At 35.0% G+C, this 17,734-nt stretch overlaps 4 protein-coding genes across 5 annotated transcripts; 2 read left to right on the top strand and 2 right to left on the bottom strand.

Annotated features, from left to right (window-relative positions):
* Nucleotides 1-3,307: 3,307 nt before the first annotated feature.
* LOC140985930 (ribosomal RNA-processing protein 8-like) lies at nt 3,308-4,281 on the bottom strand. Its single transcript, XM_073453873.1, has 6 exons — nt 4,262-4,281; nt 4,172-4,203; nt 4,005-4,093; nt 3,682-3,779; nt 3,557-3,632; nt 3,308-3,452 (listed from the first exon to the last, which is right to left on the bottom strand). The coding sequence occupies exons 1-6, from the start codon at nt 4,279-4,281 to the stop codon at nt 3,384-3,386; spliced, it is 384 nt and encodes a 127-aa protein (XP_073309974.1). The 3' UTR covers nt 3,308-3,383.
* LOC140985598 (putative pentatricopeptide repeat-containing protein At3g01580) lies at nt 4,196-6,624 on the top strand. Its single transcript, XM_073453461.1, has one exon. The coding sequence runs from the start codon at nt 4,366-4,368 to the stop codon at nt 6,478-6,480; it is 2,115 nt and encodes a 704-aa protein (XP_073309562.1). The 5' UTR covers nt 4,196-4,365; the 3' UTR covers nt 6,481-6,624.
* A 1,751-nt stretch (nt 6,625-8,375) lies between these two features.
* Nucleotides 8,376-10,057, top strand: LOC140986133 (U-box domain-containing protein 45-like). Its single transcript, XM_073454149.1, has 3 exons — nt 8,376-8,903; nt 8,994-9,405; nt 9,549-10,057. Exons 1-3 carry the CDS (start codon nt 8,686-8,688, stop codon nt 9,921-9,923), a joined length of 1,005 nt encoding a protein of 334 aa, XP_073310250.1. The 5' UTR covers nt 8,376-8,685; the 3' UTR covers nt 9,924-10,057.
* A 384-nt stretch (nt 10,058-10,441) lies between these two features.
* On the bottom strand, nt 10,442-13,589 carry LOC140986132 (serine/threonine-protein kinase D6PKL1-like). 2 transcript variants are annotated; one of them, XM_073454147.1, is made up of 4 exons: nt 13,368-13,589; nt 13,126-13,262; nt 11,534-12,683; nt 10,442-11,417 (listed from the first exon to the last, which is right to left on the bottom strand). In XM_073454147.1, the coding sequence occupies exons 3-4, from the start codon at nt 12,676-12,678 to the stop codon at nt 10,568-10,570; spliced, it is 1,995 nt and encodes a 664-aa protein (XP_073310248.1). In that variant the 5' UTR covers nt 12,679-12,683; nt 13,126-13,262; nt 13,368-13,589; the 3' UTR covers nt 10,442-10,567. The 2 variants fall into 2 exon arrangements, with proteins under 2 accessions (XP_073310248.1, XP_073310249.1); XM_073454148.1 differs by having other exon boundaries at nt 11,534-12,627.
* Nucleotides 13,590-17,734: the final 4,145 nt, after the last annotated feature.

Raw genomic sequence — 17,734 nt, 5'->3', positions numbered from 1 at the left:
ATCGATTGTGAGATAATTAAAATTTTAACCAAGATTGAAAAAAAAAACATGACGACATGTTATGGACTTTTGGTCGACTTTATATTTAAAAAATATCCTATTTTTAGATTGTGAATATACGACAGATTATCAACTAAACTCCTAGTCGGTGCTTTTTTTAATAAATTTATTAGGACGTCTTTTGTTTTTTTAACATGAAAAATAAAAAGGAGAGAAATAGAAAATAAAGAAAAGCAATACTAAATGCAATTTAGGAGGGCAAAAACTTGTGTAAGACGGTCACAGGTCGTATTTTGTGAGACAGATATCTTATTTTGGTCATTCATAAAAAAATATTACTTTATATGCTAAGAGTATTATTTTTTATTGTGAATATCGGTATGGTTGACGCGTCTCACAGATAAAAATTCGTGCGACTGTGACTTATTCAAAATATTAAGCCTAAAATATTACATTAAAGACAAAAAGCAATATATGACCACATTTGCTATAAATAGGGGAGTGGGATAGAGAGGATTATGGATTTAAAGATGGTTGTTGAACAAAACTAAATATGGGGGAGTAGTTAATTTGAGTATTTGGCTAAGTCAAAAAAGAATGGGCAAAAGAAGGTTCCTGCGAGGAATGTGAATCTTGTGAAATCGGTCGGTGATTTGTTTTGGCTTTGACTTTGTGTAAGAACCTTCCAAGTTCTCAACCAATTCCATACGATAATTGAATTGGTCATTTTTGTGTATGTATTATTGTCACGATCGTTAAATGTCCAAAAACAAGAATTTTTAATAAATTGAAGTTAATGAACTATGACACGAGAAAGATTAAATTTGTTAACTATACTAACGATCTAGAAAATAATGGTCGAACACATCTAAATCGACAATACATGTGATATTAGAGTGAACTGTTTATAATATATTTTTTTTCTAGTTATTTGATTATATTACAAATATTTTATTAATCATGTAATATTTTTTTTAATATTTGCTCAATCTACAAAAATTCAAGTTTTGAACACATCTTCATCTTATTATTTTAAGAGTAGGTCTCTTGTGAGATAGTCTCACGAATCTTTATTTGTGAGATGCGTCAACCATACCGATATTCACAATAAAAAGTAATACTCTTAACATATAAAGTAATATTTTTTTTTATAGATGACCAAAATAAAATATCAGTCTGACAAAATACGATTTAAATATCACCTTTTGAATTTGACCAGTCAAAAAAGATTAAAAGCCTAAGGTGAATAATTGAAAGTCGAGGTCAAATTCAGCTACAAATGTTCTTTGCATTTGATTTCATCGAGGAAAGTTAAGAAGTTTTGTCCCACTAATCAACCAACCACCTTTTGTTGATATCGGTCTTAGATAATTAATTGATTGGCGAAGGTAATTGTATTTTAAATATATTTGAAGATATTATTTTTTTATAAAAATAATTGACCAAAATTAATTTACAAATGAGTACGACGCTAATCGTATTAAATATATAATCAATTTGGATGTAAAATTATTTGACTTTCACATTCCAATTTTATTATTTATTGCTTTGACTTACCCATTTAATTTTTCCTTAATTTTATTAAACTAAATTGTCCTTTCATAATCATAATAGTTATTAAATTTCATATTCTATTTAGAGTAGGTCTCTTGTGAGACGATCTCACGAATCTTTATCTGTGAGACGGGTCAACCCTACCGATATTCACAATAAAAAATAATATTCTTAGCATAAAAAATAATACATTTTCATGGATGACTCAAATAAAAGATCCGTCTCACAAAATACGACCCGTGAGACCGTCTCACACAAATTTTTGCTTATAAGTATTTATATGATTTCAATCACACCTTTCCATTTGTTTCTCTCTCTATCTCTTTTAAGTTTCTTTACAATGAAAAAAAATCACGCCATCAAAGATTTAAATTTTCTTTTTTATATTTTTATAGTAATACATTAAAAAAATCTATGATAAAAATTACTATAATTTAGTCATATAACTATCGAAATATAAAGTTTAATTCAAACTTTTTTCAAATAAGAAAAAGTTTTTCCCACGCATTTTAAATAAAACAAATTTTAAAATAAGAGCTCAAAATTTTAATAATGATCATTTAATTGAACTTCATAATTTTTTTAAACGTCTTCGATTAATATTTGAACTTTATATCATTGATGATCCTATAAGATATATTATATCAGTACATAATACTTTAAATACTTTTTAAAACAATATTTTTTTTAAAATCATGTTTTTTAATTAAACAAAAGATATATACAAATAAAAAGAAAAACAAGAAAAATAATAAAAAATAAATACAAGTAATTAAAACGTGTTTACCAATTCAAAATCGTTTCTTTGTCTCATTAAAGATCTCGTGGCTCCAATACTTTTGATAAAGATATTTTCATTGTCGTGTTGTGTTGCTTAACGAAATTTTTTTAAGGAAAATCAGAACCATAAGTTTTGGTATTGAGTTATTCAAGGAAAATAAGAATGCATCTTAGGACAAAATAACAGTATATCGAACTGAGAATACAATAAAGTAGACCGAACTAAAAATACAATAATACAGAACCAGAAACAATAGTCAGAAAGTTAGTCTTTTACAATAATATGTCAGACTACAGTAGTGACATTCGTTTTGTTTGTACTATCTATCAGAGGATGTTCTTATTTATTGTAGTCGTTTTGTACAATAGTACACTTTATTAATTGTTCACTAGCATTTTGGGTGCAAAAACAAATATAAAGTATATTCTTGGATTCAAGTACTCTTAACAGGAAAAAAGAATCGTTCTCATTCGAACGTTAAAGATGGTTTATAAAAAAATCTTTACGATGTGTTCACATTTACTTATTTTTTTGTGAAATTGTGAAATCACTCATACCTTCTAGATTATCATACTGAAATTCTACAAAAAACCAGCACATGCTATAAAGTTCTATCAGATTCAGAATATTATCCGTGTGATCGTGTCATCTTTGTTTACACATTTTTTCATTGTATTTTCCTACTGAAAAGTGTGAAGTGTTTGTAATATGTGAAAATTGTCTTTCCATCAATATTCATTAAGCGTTGAGTTGTAATGCTAAAAGTTTCGGTAGGCAAGGATAAGTCCTATCGAAGTGTGTCTGTACAAGTGTGTATTGATAAAAGTCTTCTCCAAAAGTCGAGATCAATTTCTGACTCCTAAAAAAGTTTGAAACACATATTTTAGAAACAGAATAAAAAAGCTAGAAGTCGTTATTCAACATTTTCTAAACACTACACTGATCCTTACAACAATATGATCATACAATTTTCTGAAAGCAAGAAATAAGCAGCAGCTTGAATTCTGCTGCTGCATCAGATTCTGAGCAACGACAAATGAAGCATAGCTCACCGACGTTTGCATAAACAAGGCTTCAACTTAGGCCACTTGATCCGCTGCTCGTTAGGTCTTTGTTTCTCGTACAAACCAAAGCAAGAATAAAGGGTTAGGTTACCGCGGAGAACTAATCGACCAGATTTTAAAAACTGCGACAAGCATATTCAGAATATTGGCATAAAACCTTCTTCTGAAAGTAGAAAAGCAAGAACATTTTATTGGAGAAGGAACACAGACATTTTAATAAAGAATATGAAATTCTTTTGGAATTAGTTATTACCTGAGACATGGATGTGAACCCCAGTTCGCATGTAGATTTTACGAATTCTTTTGGGAAAGTTGGTACCCATGAGGGAGAGACAAAAGACGGCAACATCTACATGCAGAAGAAGTGTTGAGGGGAGCGACTAAGTTCAAGATGTGACTTCCTACTTGCCCAACAAAATAAAGAAAAAAGAAGATGAAAAAGAAATGGAGTAACTCCATTTTCAAGAAATTAGAAGACTTCAAGCACATATATACTTTCCATCTTTTAGGGAATCATCATCAACCAAAATCATGGGGCAACAATCCCATATTTATCAACCCAAAAGAGAAATAGATAAGGAAAAGGATAGAAACCTACATTGGACATAATCACATGCAATCACCGAAGGATCACTTGAGATATAATCAAATGAGAAAACTTTATTCTTCACGCTTCTTGCAAGCCGTGCATAACCTGAATATTATTGTAAAACTGACTATAACAAGCAACATGCCAAAAATTAGATCATTTATCCAGGTTCAAGATTCTTACCACAGCCGAAATCTACCACAACTAAAGAAGGGCTACGATCAGTATAAATACAGTCTCAATCAACAAACGAAACACTGATGGTCAGCCTACCCATAGTTCATATATTCCATTCCACGTGATTTTCAATTTGAATAAAACGAGTATTTTCCCTCCTTTCAATAAATCTGGTGTGGACTCCTCTCGCGAAGCTGTGTATGATAACTGGTGTTCCTCTCTTCAAGATTTTCGGGGCATGTAAGAATGTGAAATGCTTAACCCAGTTGCATTCGCTTGCCGTCAAAACTGGTTTCATCAACGACTCTGTCTTCGCGGGCAAACTGATCGATCTGTATTCGAAACTCACTCCCTTTGAAACAACCCGGAAACTGTTTGAGGAAACGCCTCACAGGGATGTGTATATCTGGAACTGTGTTATTAAATGTTGTTGCAGCGCAAAACGGTATGGTGAAACGTTGTTTCTCTTTCGCCGTTTGTTTTCATTTCGAAGACCCGATCATCACACTGTATCTGTTACCCTCAAAGCTTGTGCCAGGCTTAGAGCACTTCATTTTGGTAAAATTATTCATGGATTTGGCAAGAAGGATAATCAGGTGGATTCAAACTTGTTTGTTGGGTCTGAATTAATCGAACTGTACTCTAAATGTGGCGAAATGGATGATGCATTACGAGTTTTTGAAGAGTATTCCGAGCCGGATGTTGTTTTGTGGACTACGATGATCACTGGGTATGAGCAGAACGGAGACTATGAAGAGGCGCTTGCCTTTTTCGCTGAAATGGTTGTCATTGATCAGGTTGTGCCTGATTCCGTTACACTTGTCAGCGTTGTCTCTGCTTGTGCAAAGTTATTGAACTTAAATGTGGGAAGAAGTGTTCATGGTTATATGATCAGATGGGGATTTGAGAATATTTTACCCTTGTCGAATGCTTTCCTAAATTTGTATGCAAAAACAGGATTTGTGAAGGCTGCAGCTCGATTGTTTATGAAAATGAGGGAAAAAGATGCGATTTCATGGGGTTCTATGATTTCTTGTTATGCTCATCATGGAAACGCAGCACAAGCTCTTGATCTTTTTAATGATATGATAACTTTATCTGGAGAGTGTGATGCTGCTACTCTAATTAGCGCTCTGCAAGCATGCGAAGTAACTTGTGATTTGGAGATGGGGAAAGGAATTCATGAGCTTGCATCAAAGAATGGGTTAGAGTTGAATATCTTGGTTTCTACTGCTCTAATTGATATGTACTTGAACTGCGCTTCCCCTGATGAAGCGATTAGAATTTTCGAAAGGATGCCTGAGAAAGATGCCATGTGTTATTCATCCTTGTTGAGTGGATGCGTTGAAAATGGATTGTTTTACAAGTCAATCCAAGTTTTTCGCGATATGATTGTGGCTGGTCACCAACCTGATGCTGTTTCTATGGTAAAAGTTTTGACAGCTTGTTCAGAATCAGGTGTCCTTCAACAAACTAGCTTCTTCCATGGTCTTGGGATTAAAAATGGCCTGGAGAACAAGCGTTTTGTTGGTGCCTCTCTCATAGAATCTTATGCAAAATGTGGTAGCTTGGATGGATCTATAGAAGTTTTTAATGGAATTGAAGATAGAGATCTTGTAATTTGGAGTTCTATGTTTGCAGGATACGCATTTCATGGTAAAGGGCATGAAGCGATCGAGTTATTTAACCAGATGGTAAAGTCTTCGTCCATCAAGCCGAATCATGTATCATTCCTCTCAATTTTATCAGCATGCAGTCATGCTGGTCTAGTAAAAGAAGGCATTGAAGTATTCAACATGATGGTGAATGAGTATTTTCTAAAACCAACAGAAAAACATTATGGAATTATAGTCGACCTACTTGGTCGGAATGGAGATTTGGAAAATGCTGTGGAATTTATGAAGCGAATGCCAGATCCTGCAGAAGCCAGTACATGGGGAGCCTTGCTTGGTGCATGCAGGATTCATCAGAACATGTTAATTGGAGAAGCTGCAGCTAAGAAACTAGTTCGATTAGATCCGGGCCATGCTGGTTATTACCTTGTGTTTTCAAATATATATGCTGTTGATGCAAGGTGGGAAAGGGCAGCTGAAGTTAGGAAAATGGTTAAACATAAAGGATTGGGTAAAGTACCGCCAGGTCGAAGTGTGATCGAGTTGAGGGATGAAGCCTTCGGTTTCACAGCTAATGATAGATCTCACCAAGACTCTGCACAAATTTATGGATTACTGACCAAATTAGACTGGACGATGAAAGAACATAGCAAGTTTTCTCGCATGGATTTTCGGTTACATGATTCGGGGGAAATTTTATAGTTATGGTAACGGATAAATATACAAGACCAAACCTCTACAAAATATGACTGGTTTTAGTATTGTATTGTAACTCAAATGTTCCAATTCTTAGACCAAACACCAACGATGGAGACGTGTTCAATAAAGCATCATTGAAGGAAGGATACAAGGGAATAGAAGTATGAAAGGGTGCAGAAAACATGATTACTGATAATTTTTTAGAATTTCAAACACAAAATTTAGAATATAAACTAAAATATCAAATAATATTATTACAAGATTGTACAACTAGAACAAGTCAATAACCACAAAATGACTGAAACAAAAATAAAGGGGTCGTATACCTTATACACGAGATGGAGAGGGGAAAATTTACAAATTGAATCAGGAGAAGAACTAACCAAGTCCGTGAATTAGACGTGAGGTGTTCCAAGATTTAGAAATGAATTTAAACACTGAAAGTCATAAAATTATAGATCTAAATTTAGACACATTTTTGGGAAATTGCATCATTAACTATTAGCCTGAATAATTTTTTGAGACCCCCGAAAACGATAGGCCTGAGGCAGAGGCAACAAGCCTCAGGTCCAACCCGGGCTATGTTCTTGGGTCGTTTGATTTTTCGGCTGAGTAGCGATCTAAAAATACTAAAAGAATTTGTTTGATCATATTACAATCTTGTCATGTGTCGAGCAAAATCTTGTCATGTGTCAATTTTTTGACATATGATAAATCTTGACCCGTGTAGGTAGTGTCAGCACGGATAAGATCGAATTTTCTAAAAAAAGTTAAGTTAGAGTCTGTTTTATATTGGATAGGTAGACTAGAGAAAGTATATGATAAACTCATAATGATTTAGTTTTTTTTAACCTTATGTGCACCTAGGTATTTACAAACGCAGACAAATCATTATTTTTAGCACATAATCAATTATATACTAACTTAGTTTTTTTCTTATAAAAAATTTATTAGGTATTTTCTTTTTTAACCTCGTTCAACTCTTTTTTTAAGAAAATGATCTCCTCAAATAAGAGTTGACCGATGTTATTTAACAAATTTCTCCTGTTTCATCGAGATTCGCAGGACTTGTTGGCATGTTATATCCTAGGATTTTCGATATACCCTCTGCCTAAGGGATCATCAGGCTCCATACAATGTCAATTTCTAGGACAAGACATGGCAGTTGGTTTCAAGTCGACACTCAACATAGATATCACGAGAATTTGAGGTTTCGGGCATTCATGGCCTCGGGGACGCCAACCTTATCCGCCTGACTGAGCTGGAATAGTGACATCAAGCTTGAGCTAACGGCCGCTCACTCTGCGATGTATCAGGTGATACTTTGTTGTGAGTCAATATTCAAAGAACTTGCATTAAAACCAACTTTTAGGGTTTCCACAGTCAAAATATCCGGGAAAAAGACGGAAGCACAGAAGCCAACTTCCAATGAGAGTTTCTGTAAAGATCATTCCAAGCACGATTTTGCGAGCCGCCGTATAAATTCAAGAGACGTGACATCTCTCTTTGTTATTATATATATATTATTATATAATTTCTGCCTGCGTATCTCCCATATACAATTTACGAGGGTGGTTACATTTTCGACAACGGGACAAGTGCCCAACATAAGACATGTTATTCCGGATAAAGCAGCAGACAGATATTGTTATTATATTTTTCGATTTTAATAATTATTTATTGGTACTGACATGACATCAAAGATTGATGACGTATCTTGGATGAAAATGGATTAAAATAATGCATATGGCGATTAAAACCGTGAATTAACCAATTGCAGAACCCGTGTGTTTCTAAACCACTACTCAAATCATTAGTATTGATTGAGGTATTTTTAACTTTGAAGACAACATACACTAAATTAGCATGAGTAACTTAGAGGGGAGGATCTCAGCTATGATGTTAAAACAATTAAAAAAGGCTGACAGACGGTTTCTTCTATAAACGGAAAGAGAAAGATTCACTGAAGGGTATTTCCTCTTCGGTTGTTATCAAAAGCTGAAGAGGGAATAGTCCGTTGCTTCTAACTCAAACAATACAAAGGAAAAAAGGTCCTACTCTCATTCAGCCAAAAAGTAGAGCTAACCTTGCATCCTATCCAAGTAATCAGCCTAGTATATACCAATTGTATATATATTCTTGCATTCTTCTCGTATGACTATACACTTGGAACCTAAGGAAGAGTGAGAGAGCCTAAGACGTAATTCCATGGAAGCAGCCATGGTGGAAGCCCTTCTATTCGGTGACGCAGAGACTCGGGTTTTGGCTGCCAGAGATATTGGCAAGCTTAACAAGAAGCAAAAGCAGAGTTTAGCCGAAAAAGGAGTGGTTTCTTCCTTGGTTTTGATGCTTCATACTACACAAGATTATGAATCCATGCAAGCTGCACTCTTTGCTCTGCTTAATCTTGCCTATGGAAGTGAAAGGTTGGTGTTAAATGTACGCATATTATTCTTAAATAAACACAGAATCTTACTTGGATGTATAGATTGAGATTTTATACTAATCCTTTTCAGGAGCAAAGTTCTAATTGCTAAATCTGGTGCTATACCAGCTATTCTGAAAATCATGCAATGGGAGAACGAGTCGCTGCTAGAGCTCGCATTGGCAGCTTTGCTGATCCTCTCTTCTTGCACGGCAAACAAGCTTGAAATCGCATCATCTGGGGCGATTCAACTTCTCTTCCAACTCCTAGACTTGCAATTTCCAAACTGCAATACCATTAGCCATCAGGCCAAGCTCGATATCTTGTCCACGTTGAACAATCTCTCCACGTCCCTGCAGATCATCCCAACTATTGTGCTGTCAGGTGGCCTGATTTATTTGCTCCAGCTAATTTATGAGTCTGAAAGATCATCAGACTTGGCTGAGAAATCTATGGCATTGGTCGAAGCAATTGTCTCCTCATCAGATATTGCCCTTAATCAGGTACCAATCACCAAAACAACCAAGCATTTTAAAGGGAATCGAGTTTTTAATTTTTTGGGTCAGCCACAAATTTTTAAATTAATTTGTAAAGGGTTCCAGCATTACAAGTAAAGACATTTAACATTGATTGTATTTGATATCAGGTTTCTGAAACTGGAGGAATGATCCAGGTTTTGGTGGAGGCAGTGGAGGAGGGATCAGCTGCCACCAAGGAACACGCAGTGGGGATTCTAGTGTTGATATGCAAAAGCTGCAAGGAGAGATACAGAGGAATGATTTTGAGAGAAGGTGCGGTACCGGGGCTGCTACAGTTGAGCGTCGATGGTACATGGCTGGCCAAAGAAAAGGCGAAAGCTTTGCTTTTGCTGCTTAGAGATCGCTCCGGTGGAGGTTCTTCGAAGATTCAGCAATCCAAGAATGTGATGTTCGAAGAGGTAATGAGGGAGATCGATAGAAGAGAGAGGGCGGGGACATCAACTCAGTTGGTAGAGGAGATGATTGCGAAACTTAGGACATGATGATTTTTAGCTTTTGTTTATTGATGTTTTCCTATTGTTATCGACTTTTTGGTTACTGAGGCGTATGGATTGTATTTTACTTTCTTTGTACAGAAGTAATCCGAGGAGATTTTACGAAATTTGATGTTTGGCTCGCAGTTTTACTACCTTAGAATAAGTATAACCAAATTCTGATTCAAATGAAATCTTTGTGACATATCAATGCAGTTTAGGCTAATCTATGAAAGGGCGTCAATTTAAATCTGATTCATTTAAGCAATCAATGAAAACAAATCAATTTCAGTTGTTCATTGGTATTTTTCCCACAAAAAACTTTTTATACAACTCTTTTAAGCCAAGAATTTAGAACATCCTACTCCTAAGCAAATAGATTAATAAGGTGATTATCATGTCAAACAATCAATAAAAACTCCATCCAAATACAGATCTTTCCTTAAAAGAAAAGGGTACTTCATAAGGTCAATTATTAGCACTTTGAAAATCACTTGCAGTATAAGAAAGGAAAAATAATTATTCGACAACAGTAATTTACAGTTACCATGGATCAAATAAGGAACAAAAGTTCGAACCTCATTTCAGTGAAAAAATAACCCTCTGAATACAAATATTTAAGAAGATAGAGCTCTCAAAATATGAAAAAGATATCAAAAGAAATCAATCTCATAGTAATTACCCGAAGGCTTCACATCAACACCATGCCCCTTCGAGGGTGCCGGTGCTGCTGCTGGTGCCCTCCCATCTTGCATCAAGAATGGTGGTGGAATGTCTGGAGGACTTGCACAACGTATAAGAGCCCAATTCACATTCTGAAAAAATGGATGTTGTTTGATTTCGGTTGCACCACGCCTGTATGCAAGCCGATGCTGAGGCTCTTTTACAAGTAAGCCTCTGATCAAATCTCTGGCAGCAAAGCTAACAGTAGGTGACTCCGGAAATCTCAATGGCTGTCCAACAACGTTAAACAATGTGGCCCTGTTCCCTGCCCCCTTAAAAGGTGTTCTTCCAAACAAAAGCTCATATAAAAAGATCCCAAATGTCCACCAATCCACTGCACTACCATGGCCTTCGCCTTTGATAATTTCAGGTGCAAGATATTCGTGCGTGCCCACAAATGACATGGATCGAGCGCTGGTGGGTTCAGCCATCAGTTCTGGAAGAGCAGAGGCTTGATTGGATATTTCACTCCTTTGTTTGGTTTTCTTTTCTTTTTTGGGCTTGCTTAAGAAACGTGGTCCAAAACATGAAGGTTGGATACAAGATGGCTGGATGACACATGATGGCTCGATGCAGAATCCAGAGCTCTTCGACTCCAAGTTAATATTCGAGGACTTCACTAGAGTAGGGCTCACAGCACATCGCAAGGAGAGATCAAAATCTGAAAGCATTATATGTCCATCTTCCCTAACCAAAACATTTTCAGGTTTAAGATCTCTGTAAACGATCCCAAGCATGTGTAGATATTCTAAAGCAAGGAGGACTTCAGCAACATAAAACCTGAAGAGAGGCATGACACAATTTAGTTGTTACATACTGATGATAGACAATTTCATGAAATTCTATCTACACCATAAAAGTTTGATTATAAAAGCAAGCACCTAAGAAATTTTTACCTGGCAGCATGCTCAGGAAAAAACTTCCCAGGCTGTCTTTGTCGAAGCGCGTGCAAATCTCCGCCAGGACAGAATTCCATCACCAAGAATGATAATTTCTCTGTCTCGAAGTGCGCATACAAGGTGGGGAGAAAAGGGTGATCCAAAGATTGCAGAATTTCTTTCTCTGTCTGAGCCCTAAGAAGCTTCTTTCTACTCGCCAAAACTTCCTTATCCATCACTTTGATAGCGAAACAGCATCTTGTGCCTATCAATTCCGCCAGATGAACAGTGCCTATATCTCCACCTCCCAATCTCTTGAAAACCCTAAAATTTTTCAACTCTAACACCCCATTATTGTGAGATCTGACAACTTGAATAGCTTCCCACATTGTATCATTTGCTTTGTGCGGTTTGTATGCTGCACTGTGAAAACTACTAGAGCTGCTCTCATCACTAACATCACTACCAGTGCTGCATCTGATGCTAGTCTTCCTACTCCCAACATAATCACACGAGTTGCTGACTTCCCCACTTTCACCAGACTTCTCCTCACTGCTGGCACGTTCACTCACTTCAGTGTTGGTGAAGCTTTGTTTGGCTTCCGTGTACTGTGTGGCCGAGTAAAAACTATTTTGAGGACTAGGGCAATTGTTGATTCCAGATTTAGAAGGCAAGTACTCGTTTAAAAGATCAATATCTCCTATTGCCCGAGACGAAGTAAAATCTACCGATTCCAAAAGGCCATTGGAGTTGTGATTCTTGCCATCATTTCTTTTTGAAGCCAAAATTAAATCCTGCTTCTGAGCATTATCTTGTCCTGATTCATTATCTATATCACAAGGGCCTCGAATTTTCTCTTTTAGTTTGTCGAATCTACCTCGGTCTCCATTTTCCAGCATATCGGAATGGAGCGATTTATAAGAGCCATTTAAAACGATCCCTGAGATAGTCGGAATAGAGGTTCTACTAGTCTCTTGTTTTGCAGTTATCGCAGGAGATCCGGATGATTTCCCTTCGTATGGATACGGTTTTCTAGATGGGGGATGAGGAGGACGACTAGTCCCAGTTACAGAAGAATTATACTCGATGTTAGTGATGGAATTGGAATTCATCTGTAAGGAATTAATGTCCTCAACAAGTGATTCCATAGTGTCATACGGCATGAGTGCTGAAACATACCGCCAAAACGGAAATTTTTTAATCAAACCGAGTCTAGCATGGTTCCGAAGTAGTAGAGATTAAATGAGAAAACGATGGCTACATTTGTGGTCCATTGAACTCAATGAATGTGAAGATCTATCTATATTTTTATGTACTAAAAAACACATTACAAAACTTATTTGAGAATCTAAGCATAAAAAATCAATCCTTTTTCCACAACAAAATAAAAATAAAAAATCACAGAAGATCAGAAACATTGTAAATCATCAACCCCCTTAACCAGATCAAGAAAAGAACCCCAAGAACTGCTCAGACAAACGTAAAAGTTAATGCTTCATCATAAACTGGATCAATTCACGCTGCCTCAAGAACCAAAACCAAGTAAAAAAAACAAAAAAAAAACCCAGAAAGAATAAACAGCGAAAACTCAAAGAAGATTCTTGATTTACCTCATAAGGCAATGCATATGACTGAACAATCTTCCATCACTCTTGGCAAATAGCCCTTCACAAAATAGTGAAGAAGCAACCGATATTTGAAACAAGAAACTGCTATTTCACATATCGTGTTACGAATCCTTTCAGATCTGATCGAAACAATAAAGGGATTATTACAGATGGACTACAGCAGCCCCAGAGGAAAAAGAAAAGAACAGCTGAAGATTATAAATCCACTTAATGATTTCACTTACTTGGCCGAAAATTTTCGTTTACTGGGTGAAATTGCATAAATCTTTGCCAAGAAGTAATCACCGAAATACCAGTCAAGAAAACAAAGATTAATACAGGGTAAATGGTGAAGAACCCAAAGATTGAAAAGCCACCTTTACTCCATTGAAGAGTAAATTTTTTTGCTGTATTATTAGGCAAAACGAGTACAAATCTCTTCGCTAAATATTCTGAAACGTTCATTCTTATTCTGTGTAAAATATGATAATTACACATAATTATCATCAAGTCAAGAATATATTGACTTTAGTTGAAAATCTAAATATTTAAAAATTAAAAAAAATACTTTTAATTTCTATGTTTTTTAATAATAATAATTTTTTATATATATTTATTTTTTTAATTTCTAATAATTTAGCCTGAAAATGACAAATACAAAAAATGAGAGTAAGTCTCATATAGTCATATCTCATATATTGATATTTCTGACACGAGTCGACTCGATATACACTTGAAATGAAAATTAGTTTTTTTGACATAAATTAATTTGTAAGACAGTCTTGAAATTGTTCTCAAAAAATGCTTTTAGTATTTTTTTGGGAGGTTTATAATTTTAAAAAAAAATTTANGGGTTAAATAGATAAAAAAACTTGTTATTAATAAAATATATTAATTATGAATTAATAATGACGTGTGATTGTCAACTGTGTAACCGTCAACTATTTACTTGACCACATGCACGCACGTGAAGCGGGCCGTTCCATGTGGACCAGCCGTGAATCTCTCGGCCCAAATTATATAATTATGAAACTAAAATTATTAAATTCTTGTAAATAAATGAGTTAGTTAATTAACTTTTCGAAATTTCTTGATAAATATTTTATTCATATTCGAATTTATAAAACTCAAGCTGAACTCGAAGATATTCGAACTTTTTTCGAGCTGAACTCGAACTCAAAATATTTTGTTTAATAGTTCGCGAGTAACATTAATATTTTATTAAATTAGACTTGGGTAAATTGTGTGATTAATGTAGTCTACAAATAGGGGGTTGAATCATTAACTACTTGATGGCGTGTCCCCTACAAGTCTACAATAAATAGATTTGTTCTAATTGATTTATTGCCTTTTAATAATTCTACCACCTCAAATACGTACAAGCACCCTCTACTCCCAATCGATGCTTCTTCTTGTGCTACATTTTGCAACTCACTACCAATTTACACAAATAATTGAGGAAAAACACAATTTTCTTTTTTCATTTTTTCCTTAGAAATGAGGAAATATACCTACGCCTAAGCGTTTTGCGTTCTAAAATCTTCTAATATTTTAAATTGGTCCACCAGAATAATATCACATTAATCCAAAATTTACATATAAATTTTTTTTTAAAAAAATTTAACCCAGGTACCAATGAACGTGGCTCCGCCACTGTGTACAATTATGGTGGATACATGCACCAACCTCATTATTAGCGTCTTTATACATCATTTGATATTGCTTAGTTTGTTTCTTAGTTGGTTATTAGTTGCTTAACCTTGCTATATATTTTTTTGTACAGAATCTCTTGGATTTATTTCATTCCAGTCAATTGACAATGAGAAATTCCCAACTTGCTCTTCTCTTCCCACTTTCAATATGGTATCAGAGAGCTTGCTGCTCGCATTCTTCATTGATTGAAGATCGATAATCTGAATTGGAGCGCTTGCTAGATCAAAATATGATTTGATTTATTCGATCGAAGTTCGTTGTCTGGAAATATTTTTATTGATTGTTCCCATGCACATTTCACCTCATGGCAATGGAATCAACTAGTAATTTCAATGATCCTATGACTTCCTACTATATGCATCAGTCAAATAGCCTTGGACTTGTCGTCGTTTCTCAATTGCTGACCGGAGATAACTTTGCCTCATGGCATCGGGCTATGATTATAGCTCTTTATGTGAAGAATAAATTGATGGATTGATTCCCAAGCCGGATAATTCTGATCCGAATTTGTTGATTTCATGGATGCGAAACAATAACATTGTGATCTCATGGATTCTCGTTTCCATTTCAAAGGAAATTTCTGCAAGTATCATCTTTCCTGAATCATCACTAGAAATTTGGCAGGACCTCAAAGCTTGATGCCAACAGAGCACTGAACACATGATATTCCAATTAAGGCATGAATCATCGTCATGCCCAAACTTTTGTGAGTGTACTTCACAAAACTTAAAAACTATTTGGGGAGAGTTAGAGAATTTCAGACCTCAACGTGTTCGTTTACAATGCTGTGAGGGAATTAAGAAACTCCAGTCGCATCATCAGATGAATTACGTTCTAGCATTTTTGAATGAGCTCAATGAGTCATTTTCAGCAGTAAGGAGTCAAATCCTCTTACTTGATCATCTTCCATTGATCAATGAGGTTTTATCTATGATAATGCAAGAGGTGAGACAACGACAAATTGGTTCGAAAATTACACATACATAGTCACCTGATGGAATGGCATTTGCAGTCAAAGGTGAACATAACAAATTCTCTGGAAACAAAATTCGCTTCAACTCTAAGAATCACACAAAAGAACGACCTGTTTGTCCTGTTTGCAATGTTAATGGACATATTAAGGATACTTGTTACAAGTTGCATGGGTGTGTACCTGGATATAAACCAAAGTCTAAGATTCAATCTCATAATCAATCTGCCACAGTCAATCAAGTTTGCAATCAGTTGAATTTATCTGAGAATAACATTAAGGTTGTTGACAATAACATTGGAATTTTTTCCAAAGTTTGGACAAGAACCAATATAATTAGCCGATGACTATGTTTGCCAACTATTTATCTATCATGGACAAATCTCAAGATGAATATGGTCCTTCACATTCTACAGATACATGTTTCTCAATTTATGTACCTCATTCATTAATCTCTTTGTGACGTTGGATAGTGGATTCAGGAGCTTCAAGACACACCTGCTCAAATGTTAAGGAATTTATTTCCATGAGGCATGTACAGAATTCGGCGGGCACATTGCCAAATCGTACACATATTGATGTCAAATTCTTTGGAGATGCCAAGTTGAATGACAATCTGATTTTTTGAGATATTCTATTTGTTCGGAATTTAAATTCAACTTAATTTCTGTAAATTCATTCATTGCACACACGAAGATGGTTATAAGTTTTTTCCATGATCAGTTTATGATCCAAGATCTCAATCTCATGAAGAGGATTGACAAGGGTAGAAGAGTGGAAAATCTATATGTACTTGAAGCAGCCCCATCTTGTGAAGAGTTTGCAGTAAACACTGTTTCTGTTCAAGTGTGGCATCATCGCCTAGGACATCCTTCCAATAAGATTCTAGACTGCTTAAAGGTCAGCTAAACAGTAAAAAAATTATTTTGGATGAAACTGATCCATTCTATATTGTCTCCTAGCAAAACAAAAAGACTGTTTTTTTTCGAACTATCATATATCTCAATTTTCCTTCGATTTGATATGTTGTGATGTATGAGAAACTTTTTGTGCTTCTACTATACATGATCAACAATATTTTCTCACTCTTGTGGATGATTTGTACTCATTTTACTTGGGTGTTTCTTCTTCAAAATAAATTTGACGCACAACATTTTCATATCCAGAATCGAATTAGAAAAAATAAAAACATTCTCACAGAAGGAAGGCAACGGATGCCCAGATTCTTGGGCGGAGGACTGATTTCAGTAACTTTGTAAGGATAATAGCTTTGGCCTCCTCTATACTTGTACTTCTTTCTATAGAAACTTGCGGCATCCGTACATTCTGCAAAATTATTTGAATCAAAACTAACAATTAGTCACAATCGTAAAAAACAAACAAACAATTACAAAAACTTGAACGAGTAAATCCCAACATTTATATGAAATTTATAGGAAAAAAACATGTAAAATTTAAAACACATTATGCAAAACAATGAGCGGTCGAAGTGCTAAAAAGCTTGAAAGAGTCGCCATTCTTCTTCAGCTAATTCTCTGTTGCTTTTTTTTTTTCTCTTATTTTCATACACAAAATTGTGGGAAAAGGAGAGAGACGCTGATATTTTCCCACTTTGTATCGAGAATCCAAGACACTGGTTAAAACACTAAAAAGAGCTAGTCTTTAACGAAAACGTTTTTAGTTTGTGATATTTTCATGCGACTTCAAGCAACTCACGCAAAACTCCAGGTCAAAAATTTTTTTTAAAAAAATTCCTCGTAAATAATTGTAAAAATAACATGAAAACGATATTTTTTTAATAAATAAAACTCTATATTAGGAAATCATTTTTTTAGATATCTCGCATCGGTTGGATTAATTTATTTAGAGCTATATATATGAACTTGAACAATCATCTCAATAAAGATAGATTTTAAAATTGAATTAGGT

Source organism: Primulina huaijiensis, chromosome 10 (assembly GCF_012295235.1).
Source record: "Primulina huaijiensis isolate GDHJ02 chromosome 10, ASM1229523v2, whole genome shotgun sequence".
NCBI lineage: Eukaryota > Viridiplantae > Streptophyta > Magnoliopsida > Lamiales > Gesneriaceae > Primulina > Primulina huaijiensis.
This window is presented reverse-complemented; position numbering and strand designations above follow the sequence as displayed.

What these genes read in the sequence shown, in the direction of transcription:
- LOC140985930 (XM_073453873.1), bottom strand. Translation starts at nt 4,281, where the DNA reads ATGGAATATATGAACTATGG. An exon ending in AGAATTCGTAAAATCTACAT is followed by an intron (nt 3,633 to 3,681) that starts GCGAACTGGGGT and finishes TAATTCCAAAAG; the next exon opens with AATTTCATATTCTTTATTAA. An exon ending in TTTTCTACTTTCAGAAGAAG is followed by an intron (nt 3,453 to 3,556) that starts GTTTTATGCCAA and finishes GGTTTGTACGAG; the next exon opens with AAACAAAGACCTAACGAGCA.
- LOC140985598 (XM_073453461.1), top strand. Translation starts at nt 4,366, where the DNA reads ATGATAACTGGTGTTCCTCTCTTCAAGATTTTCGGGGCATGTAAGAAT.
- LOC140986133 (XM_073454149.1), top strand. Translation starts at nt 8,686, where the DNA reads ATGGAAGCAGCCATGGTGGAAGCCCTTCTATTCGGTGACGCAGAGACT. An exon ending in CTTGCCTATGGAAGTGAAAG is followed by an intron (nt 8,904 to 8,993) that starts GTTGGTGTTAAA and finishes AATCCTTTTCAG; the next exon opens with GAGCAAAGTTCTAATTGCTA. An exon ending in CAGATATTGCCCTTAATCAG is followed by an intron (nt 9,406 to 9,548) that starts GTACCAATCACC and finishes ATTTGATATCAG; the next exon opens with GTTTCTGAAACTGGAGGAAT.
- LOC140986132 (XM_073454147.1), bottom strand. Translation starts at nt 12,678, where the DNA reads ATGCCGTATGACACTATGGAATCACTTGTTGAGGACATTAATTCCTTA. An exon ending in TTTCCTGAGCATGCTGCCAG is followed by an intron (nt 11,418 to 11,533) that starts GTAAAAATTTCT and finishes GCCTCTCTTCAG; the next exon opens with GTTTTATGTTGCTGAAGTCC.